We start from the raw sequence: 10,528 nt of genomic DNA, 5'->3' as shown, positions 1-10,528 counted from the left end.
TCCTTTAGTTCCCACTTTACAAACTTCCTCTTGACAGTGGTGCTGCTCGAGCAACCACAGAAGAAGAGATATGTCACAAAACCTCCCTATCTTTTTTTCAGTCTGTGGATTCAATCTATCATTCCAAAACAATGCAGAGACATGTGAAAACCTTCCTGCTCCATCAAGAACCCAAGCACAAAGAGGGCTTTATTAACGACCCTGAATCACCAGCCTTGCTCTCCTTTGCTTTGGTAAACTCGACCATTGTGTGCCGCGCTTTTGCAGCCCAAGTAGGATTATTCATTATGTGTTTAGCTCATGTCAGCCGAGTTTATTACAGATTCATCATGTGTTGTGCCTTTGTAAATGCAAAATTTGGAACACAACTTGGATTAAAAGACTGAACAATTTGGGCTCTTTCTTAAAGAGATTTCAATGTAGTATAACACAACACGTAATTTAGAAATGTTTCTGTTTAATGGTATTGACTTTTTAAAGGCATATAATAAAGATGGAAATGAAGATGAGAAAGAATACTACAGAGGAGTTAGCTTCAAAAACAAACGAAACAACACCATTTTTGTTTAATTTGGACACGTTCCTTTAATTGCTTCCTGTTCCAAGTTACACTCAGCACTTCTTTTACTGCCACTTGTTGGACTTCAAACAGAGACGTCCTCCGCTCTGAACCCTTTTCAGCCCAGAGGTGAAGTGCAGCCTGCATGCTGAAGGCTTTCGGATGTGTTTGCTCATGGGATTTCACTTGAAGATGTTTACAAATGCCTCTGCAGGGAGCACAATGGGAAGAAAAGAAGATTTAAAACCAGAGTTTTGAATGACACACTGAGAGAGATCATTCACTAATCTGTTGAGTACATAAATGAATTAGTATCAGTGAGAAATCCACAAAACAAAGACTTATTTAGGAGTTAATCGTGATTATGTTCTGTGTAACATTTATGAACATATATGCAGGTTATACATAAAGTTTGTGTAGCTTTAACGTGAAGTGGGTTTGTGTTAACTATTTGTTTAGGGATTAAACTTGGAGTCAGTGTTGTCATCAACTTCCTCCATCTCTTGCTGCCTTTTCCTTCATTTCTTTCGAGCCTCCCACTTGTGTTTGTGTTAACAAAGCCACATCAACTCACACCCCGACCAACATATTTATGACCTACAGTCTGTACGGAGGCTGTTCTCCAAGAGCTCGCTCTGCTGCCGGCCCTCTGCTGTGAAAAGAGAGGGAGCATAAAGAAGGAAATGAATGTGTGAGGGATGAATACGTGGCCCTGGGGGTCAGCTTAATGGAGTGAGACCCCGGCCCCTATTGACTTCCACTGCCAAACTATTAACTCCCAACAACTCCCAAGCTACGGCCTCATTATTCATGTTGGGGTGAGAGCACATTTCCTGTTTATATGTTTTGTGGTGTTGTGCTGACTTTGGTTGGTGGATAACTCACGGTGTGCGGAAACATCGATGTCAACTGCATGTGAAAAGTGTGAAAATGTGTGTAAAAGTCACTTATAGTTTTTACATTAAAAAACTTATTGTCAACTCTGTTTTCTATCACTGACAATACATGTATACTATATTTCACTTGGTTTGATTTAAGCTAAGCTGTTATAACATTTAAAGGAGCACATGCTTTGGTGGTGAACTTTGAAGTTTGAAAGTTGGAGAAGTAAAACATTATATGCTATATTTTTTATCACATCTCACAGAACATTTTATCTTCAAAAAGTGTGTCAAGGACCACATTTTCCTCTAAGGACAGTTAGTGTGTAGAATTATGAACATATATCACAGAATCTGAACATTTCTTAATTTCTCTACCAAAACTCCTGTAAGTATAATGTATTAGCTTGCTGTCCTCTTCTTTTCAAGCACATTGCAAACTGTTGCTTTAAACATATAAGTCACTATCTTTAAATCTTAGTAACTACGACATCTTTTCCTGAGAGCTCCCTCCCTTCCTCGGGCTCGTTGGTGGACAGCATGCCTCATCATCTGTACTTTCATGTACGTATTTGAGTGACGAAAGAAGTTTGTTGTTACATTGCATTGCATTTAAACTTTAGCCACTTGTATAATTTTTTAACTTGCACGGGGTGTCTTTGTCTTTTTTTTAACTTGCATGGGGTATGTGTGTGTGTGTGTGTGTGTGTGTGTGTGTGTGTGTGTGTGTGTGTGTCTGGAGGTGTTATCAATAACAAGCAAGAAGGGTATGTTTCTTTAAGACAAGCCCATAAATGGTGGCCTGGTCACCACCTCCCTCACTGAGAGGGGGCTGGCTGTAGTGTGAGTTTTCCTTGGCGGGTCAAGCCTGCCATTGAAGTGTGAATGGGCTGCCATGGCAGATTACACCGCACAGCTGTCCCCCTACCGTGGAAATTAAGTTATGCCCCGTGTCAGCAAGTTTTGTGTTTTCCTCTTTCTGTCTTTCTCTCTGTCTCTCGTCTCTTTCCCTCCCCCCTTTCCTCTGTCCCTCTCCTCTAATGCTTTGAATGTGGAGGCCTCTCTAAAGTGCACAGCTAGAGGAGGTGGAGGTGGGTTATGGGTAATGCTGGGGTAAAAGGAGATAGAGTGCATCTATCTGTCTTGCAAAAAAAAGTTTAAACAAACACCAATACAACTGGCTTCGTACGTATCTAACTGAAAATCATCCACATATAAACACTCACTTCCAGTTGCACATGCAAGAGTACACAATAACACTTACACACACATGTAAACACAAACAGAGGTGGCCCAGACTCGTTGTCTCAGCTCCTCTTGGACTGAGTCCTGCTGCACTCATGGCCCCCGCCTCGTGTTTTGTTTATTTGTGGGTGGGTGAAGTTGTTTGTGTTGTGGTCAAAGTGAAAGGCAAACACTCGGGCTCCTCCAGTGATGTGTGAACATGCCGGGAATGTCCCCCAGAGCCCGCAAAGCAGCTGGACCCACGGGCTGAAACAGACACGCGGACTGTGAAGCTGCACTGTAACCGGGCGGACGGAGTGAGAAAAGCGGTTCAATTTACACCACAAAGTAGAATTTACTGCATAGAGGGTCCGGATTATATCTTTGGAAATTTAATATGGCGGATCAATGCTAATGACTCAAAGGAAAACATTGGTCAAAAGGTCATAAATCAAATGATTATTCATTCTTACCCTTTAGCCATTCAGCTGTCTGGACACAAACATTTTCCTTCACAAAGGGTCGTACGTGGTTGAGTCATTCCAACCTCAACTAACCTGAGTCTAACACCACGTTTATACTAGTCTAACCTGACACTAACCCTTGTCTGACAATATGCAAACACTATAGTCTAATCCTGAGCTGCACCAACAACCTCACATTTTTGTTTTTGAGATTTGTATTGGTGCCTCCATGACACTGTCACCCATTTAAACACACATGCTGCGTCAGTACTTATTATGAGCTTTTCAAGTCTTCTAAACACTTCAAGAGTTTTTACACATACACATTCATACACTGATGTCAGAAGATGCCATCAGCTAATCCTATTTGTTCACATTCACAAGAAATTGGGGCTCAATGTCTTGAGCAAGAACACTTTGACATTTTGTCCACAGGATCTGGGAATCGATTTACCAACCTGCTGTTTGAAAAGAGACCGTCTCCTTCACATAGCTGTCTATATATGTCACCAATTCAACCAGTATTACAGTCCCAAGGTTTAATTACTTTGAAACTTGGATGTTTTGCTGTCCCATCCCGACCTGGAATCTGAGTTCTTGTTGCAACCTCCTTCGCCTCTGTGATTATAAGGTCAACTATGGCAACAAGAGCATTTTCCTATTCTATTTCCAATGACTATACAGTTTCCCAATTGATAAGGTTTTCCAGTCATAATCTACAAAATGATATCCCAATTATCTTCTACCGACAACCAACCAGTCAATCTGCAAGATCCATAAAGGTTTCTTCCTGTGCAAAGATTTTGTCCAACACAGACTGTTTTCCCAATATTTTGTGGACAATATCGGATTTAATCAAACCAAACTAGTCAGCATTTAGATGTAATAGCGATAGCTTTATACTAGGATGTGAACTTAAACAAAAACATACCACCTATGTTCACCTTGCAGGTATGCATATTCCCTCCCAAAGCTGGAACATTTTGGACACGAATTAAACACTATCCAAGGGGAGGTAAGGCGACACAAAAAAAAGTAATAGCCAATAATTACAGTTCTCAGAACTTGTGGTCCTAAATGATACTTATGTTATTCTTAAGTTTTTATCTATGCCAAAACTATTTATGGAAGAGTGAAGTCCTTTCGTAGTAAAAAAGAAAAAAATCTGCAGTCTGTTTCCGATGTAAACCAGTGGTTCTCTTTTCTTATGTCGCTAAACTTCGTTGATGTACCCAACTTTCAGGTTTTCTTTGCATTGTCTTTTTGATTTTCACAACTAACAAAACCGGTGTGCAACAATTTGTGACCCTCTTTGTGAAATGCTCAACAGCAACATTTTAAACAGTGAATCTATCTAATGGCTGCCACAAACAGTCAGGTAGAAAAGCGTCCTATGGGTGACAGTGGGATTAGTGCCGCAGGTTTTCTCTCAGGACCCGAGGAGTCGGGCCACAGCCTGAGTAACTGGATTACAGACCTTTTTCTCATTTCAAAGGGTTGTGAACTCAGCAGAGGTCTTGCATGATGAAATCAAAGTGGCAGCTGAAATAGGAGGGAGAAAAACAACAAGAGTTTCGCAAAAGTCTCCTGGCATGGACCATGCAGCTAATGAGAGATGCAAAACCAATGATCTTTGATTTCTGGCATCCCTTTAAGAGATGCATACATTCAAAAAATGATCCTCAAAGCAAGGGAGAGCATCATCTGGAGAGATTAAATATCTCAACAACACACAAAAAAAACATATTCCAGGTTGAAAAAAGTATAACAGCACCACACCTCTTTTAACAAATGTGTGCATAAACTATGGCAGCAGCTCAGAGGGGAGTCGAGGTGGAGCCCATTCCATCCAGTACCCTGTGGTAACTTTAGGGGATTATTTCCAAATCCTTTCAAATGAACTTTCCATCTCAGTGCCTCCTCCTCTGTCTCAGCCATTCCAACTGTCTGACCATTTCTACATCACTTTCTGCACAAGCTCGCACAGAGCCCAGGTCCAAACAAAATGCCTGTGAGAAATATGATCCTCACAAATCAGGGGGATCACAGATTAGGAATACACTTTTATAACAGACTGAATAACTGTACCAATGAAACTCTTTATAATGTATGTTAACATCTTTATATAATCAATAACAACCAGTAAGGCCCTATATTACTTAAAAGGACTTTTTCGTCACAAGGTTATTTTTGGGCCTCACAGTGCCTTTAAACCGTTATCTATTCGGACGCAATTCAAAGTTTTGGGATTTTCTTGTAGAATTTTCTAAGCAAAACAAATTTTAAGCTGAATGGGTTCCATATAGATTTTCCATTTAGCTCTGCATGAAAGAACACAACCCCGACTGGTGCCAAGACTTAAGTGAAAACACTGCAAAGAAAAGTAGGGCTAAGGTCAAAGATTCTAGGTATCCAAATACCCCAAATAATAATAAATATGTTATGTCATTATATGTTTCATCTTCACCAATTCAACTACATTGACATACTTAGGTTTCATCACAGTAGAAAAAGAAAGGGAAAATAAATAAACAATAAGTTTTAAGAAAATCAACTGTTACTATATTTCTTAACAATCAATCTGCACAGAGCTTTACACTTCCAGCTAGAGAGGCTGGGAGAGCTGCACCTTTGTAAACATTGTGCTGTGATATGCAAGGGGTGACAGGGTGAAGTGATCTGCATGGGGTGAAGTGTGGGCCGTTTTGTTCAGGAGGCCAAAGAAACAGAGCTCTGAAGTGAACTGAGCTCACTGAAGCAAGGTCGATGGCAGAGATACCTTACACACGCTCAAAGAGCTGGAACACAAACAGCCACAGTTTGTAAATTAAACCCAGAACCACCCCCTCCAACACACACACACACACACACACACACAATCTCTCTCTCCACCACGTATGTAGAGGAAGATAAGAGCATAATTTAACAGCAGCATGAAGTCCAAACTGTTTTATTGTTGCTGTTTCCTGTATGTTATATGAATACATCTATCTAACAATAGAGGCAAAAACATATCTATATTTTTTAAAACACTTTAAATGATTGAAAAGTTGCCATGTAAGTGCTTTACATACAATAGTATCCTAGCACTCAATTCCAATTTTTCATACAACGAGGCTGGTTTTGTAAGAATTTTTCGCACCTCATTCATCTATTCAAACCTTGTGCATTATTATAGCCTAATCAACGCATGCTGCGCCTTTTCCAAGTGCTGAGACTGCCTCAACAAATGCATGAGGCAAAAGAAAGGAGAGGAGGAGGCAGAGGAGGGGAGGAGGACCGGCTGGGCTGAGGAGCTTTTCTCTTGCTGCAAAAACTCCACACAAGGAAAACTGTGTGGCTGCGGGGCAAGAAAGTGACGAGGATTTATATTTAGTTGTAAAATATTTAACTAAAATGTTTGTTTTAAGTTTACTTTCAACATAGAAAATTATACTACACATGTTACAAATTTGAAACTTATAAATAAATGTTTTAAAGTTTTTTTTTAATTTCCTGAAGCAAAAAAATCTCAAATAAGCAACTGCTTAAAGATAACTCAACTTAAACACAAGGGCATTCAGTGTAAACAGAACATTTAAAAATCCCCCTCCATTCAGCCTGTCATGTGTTTTTTTTCTCCTTCTCCTCTTCCAGTGAAATGTTTGAGACCCAAGCAGCAGCAGATCGTTCCCACATGCTTCCCTGCCGCTCAGCTCTCTAGAGGTGTCAAGCCGGCCTGAAAGAATGAAGTGCCTCCCTATTGTGCTACCCAACTATTATGTGCTTAACATTTCCATGACAAAGATGCCACTCGACTTCTCCTCCATCTATTCAGCTGGAGGGCCCTTGTCCCCCTTCTAATAAAACATTTTGAAACCAATCATTGATTAAAAGCCCCTATAAGGAGAGCAAAGAGAGGGGTGGTATGATGTGCAATATTTCATACCGTACCGTACAATCCTAGCCAATTGGTGAGATGTTTAGAAATCTTACTTTATTAAAAAATGACCCCAATCTTTCACTTATAGATCTGTAAAAATAAACAAGATTAAAGCTGTGTCCTAGCAAGGTTTGTGTACAAATTTGAAGTATAAACAATAGTGTATTAAAAGCATATTGGTGTATTTTTAGATGAGAAAAATAAAATTAATTACCAAAGTCGGAACACGTATGATCATAGCCTTTGCCTCTAAGTATTGATAAAAAGTTACAGTGTCTGTAAATGTGTATGTGTTGGAGGGGAAGGGGGAGGCTGTTGATTTATGGTGCCAGTTGCGTTTGACAACAGCCGGCTGAATCAAGACATAGCAGGTCACTAGGCTATCAGTCAACAGAGGAAACTGCATTTTAAATGAGATGTTGTATAATGTAAAGACGGTATAGCTACAGACACAGGAGTGTCTATGTTTGTGTTTCTTTAACAGCTGTATGGAGGCATCAGCTGATGCAATGTAAGGGGCAAACATCTTCAAATGAAGAAATACAAATCCCTCTCACATACACACACAACCTGTTGCAGTGGTGCATCGCACTGTTATTAATTTCAGTGCTGTAAAAATAAAACTAAGGTGCACATGAATTCTCACTTTATGAATCATAAGATACTGTTACCTTTTAGCCCATTTGAAATTATACTTATAAATCTAGTGAATCAAAGTGTGTTAAGTAAAGGTTCACACACTCCTCTAATTTACTTATTTTTTTACATTATTAGGTTGCACGCAGGCAAGTTAATTAAAAAGATTTCCTTTAAAGGATTTTTTTTTTTTTGCAAATTCAGAATAAAGAATTACATTTATAACTGAATTAAGGCGAAGCATGCCCACATGGCATAAGGAAGTGAAAACAAACAAGTCACAGTCAAAAATGATATCTTCAAGTTTCCTTTATGCCTTCTATAAAAGTATATCAATAAGGCAATCATACAGTGGATTTAGACATTTCTTTCTCTATGCTATACACAGTGAATAAATCATCTCATAGCCTCACACATAGAGGATTCTCTGACAAAAAAATCTATAAAGGCTATACACATATATACAATGCACAGTATCTTTGAAGAGAATACAGTCAAAAACAACTTCCCTTTAAAGCTGGAATTCAGTCTTTTATTCACATGATGAACATTTGGATGTAACTAGGTGGCATGTAATAAATTACTGTTTCACTTTAACTCCTCCTCTATTTACAAACTTAGAGATTCCAGCATTAAATACTTGTAAATCATATCAGCCTGGTGCCAGGTGGCAACAGTGTCATATAAAAATAGTTCATATCTTTTAAAACAAAACAAAAGGATTGGCAGTGCAGAGCATAAACTGATTAAATGTTGCATTGTTTCCAAAACACCGTGTCTCTATCTGACAGCTTTACTATCAGAGTCTGTGAAAGAGAGGAGACAATCTAATTTAACTTATCACATAAGCAAAGCATGTGGAGAGCCGTGAAGTGTTGTGAGTTGATAAGAGACGCAGCCTGCAGCTCAGGCACTTTCAAAAAAGATCATTCTGCTGTGATTTGCATAGAAAATATCCTGATTTGATATCCTTCAGCGTTTCAAGTCTATTGAAACCCCCAATAAGGCTTTCCGTGAGTCTCTGAAGCTCTAACCTTTTCAGGAGAAGCAGGTCAATGAGTGACAAAAGTTTAGATTGCCTTTTATCCGGACAATAGCCAGGGCAGATTATGAACCCGGGGACTAAATGAGGGGCAATAGAGCCAAAATGGATGCCAAGAGGGTCAAAACACAGTGGGTTGCAGCAGGGGGAGAGGCTCTGCTCTCCAGCTCCTCTGGATAGTCCGTATCCAAGGTTTCGTCGTCATTATCTGTATCCAGGTTGTAGTGGGACCCGCTGCCCTCCTCTTCTCTCTGTGAGTCAAAACAGAGCGCCTTCATGCTGCTCTTCACAAACTCACAGATGGCCCTCTCCGTGCCGTCACACATGCAAGTGTCCAGCTGCTGACCTTTGGGGATTTTACGCATGTTCGCGATCACATTCCGACATGCGTTGGTGCAGATCGCTCCGCTAAAAAGTTTCCCGCAGTGGTTGAGATAATCGTGCATGGTGGAGCTGCACTGCTGGTCCCTCTCACACTGACGCCGAGCCTCCGTGCAGCCCGTACTGGTAGTCCTGGGCAGGCACGGCTCGATGGCCCGCTTGGTGCTTGTGCACAACGGATCGTGGGCGCAGCTGCAGTCCTCTAGAGCCGGGCCACTTTTGGTCAGATTGAGCTGCACGAGCGAAGAGATGCAGTGGCTCGGGCACTTTTTCCTGTCGCCGTTCAACACGGGACCACATGCACGCGTGTAGTGTTCGTACGCGTAATTGCACTCGGGCTCGGCTTGGCAGTTCATGATGGCTTGCCAACATATCAGCCGCCGGCCGTGGGACGGCGAGGCCACGGAGGAGTACCCTAAAAACAAAAGCACACTTACAAGAGGCCAAATAAATTTGCAGACTCTCTGTGTCCGTGCGCCATAGCCTGCCATTGTTCTGGCTGCAAGAAAGGGAAAATCAGAGCAGTGTCATGTGAAACTTTTACTCTACTTCCATGGATCTACTCTGCAGTCTTATTTATTCCGGGGCAGATGGTGTGTAATAGGCCCGTGTGTGGGCGTTCAACAGGCTGGCACTGCGCTGTGTAATCCCGGCTCCATAAACCCGTCAGCTCTGTCCATTTGAGCCAGATTCTTCCGCGAAGATCCCGCTATCCATACATGATTTAGCTGACAATTCAAATAGAAAGTCACAAGAACAAAAGAGACGCCAAATGAAAAGTTCTCCACAAGTTTAGGAGAGTTTCTGTAGCGTCTCATTCCATCGGAGTAAATCAGAGTTCATGCAACAAACTGCCTCCAGCTCAGCGATTCCGTCTTTCTTCCTCTCTGCTTGCGGATCTCCACCAGAAAAAGAAGTCGGGCAATTCTCGAGAGCCCTTTGCTGGACTGCGCGTGATCCTTTAGCAGTCCTTGTGCGCACGGGAGTGCAAACAAACAGAGCATGGAGAAAAACAACAACCCTTGTGGGTCGCAAAGTGGTCCTCTACTCTCTCCCCTTTGAGCATTTGTCTTTCTGTTCCTCAGCCCCCTCGCCACACATCAGAGAGGTGATCTCATTGGTTGGCCACTTGTTGTGGGTTTTACGTATGAGGGGCGGGAGTTGAGGGTGGGAGGAAGATAGGTTTGGGAAATACAAAGGTGAGGTTGGATACACGTGTTAGAGATCACATTCAGCGCAGAGGGCAGTGCTCTTCTTTTATTGTTTTGGGATTAATTAAAAACCTTGAGGTTAATAGAACTCAATAATCATATTATACATACCAACAGTGTGAGAGTGTGATATTGGGAAGGGAAAAAAAGATCATGGACAGATTTATCATAGCACTAACTGAAATATTGTTGAATGTATAATAATAAA

At 41.1% G+C, this 10,528-nt stretch overlaps 1 protein-coding gene across 1 annotated transcript; it reads right to left on the bottom strand.

Annotated features, from left to right (window-relative positions):
• Positions 1-7,980: 7,980 nt before the first annotated feature.
• On the bottom strand, positions 7,981-10,184 carry gas1a (growth arrest-specific 1a). The gene has a single exon (XM_079362495.1). It carries the CDS (start codon positions 9,598-9,600, stop codon positions 8,809-8,811), a length of 792 nt encoding a protein of 263 aa, XP_079218621.1. The 5' UTR covers positions 9,601-10,184; the 3' UTR covers positions 7,981-8,808.
• Between the last annotated feature and the right edge of the window lie 344 nt (positions 10,185-10,528).

This window comes from Symphodus melops (genome assembly GCF_947650265.1).
Source record: "Symphodus melops genome assembly, chromosome: 1".
Classification (NCBI taxonomy): Eukaryota; Metazoa; Chordata; class Actinopteri; order Labriformes; family Labridae; genus Symphodus; species Symphodus melops.
Note: the sequence above shows the minus strand (reverse complement) of the source record. Positions and strands in the feature narration are given on the sequence as shown.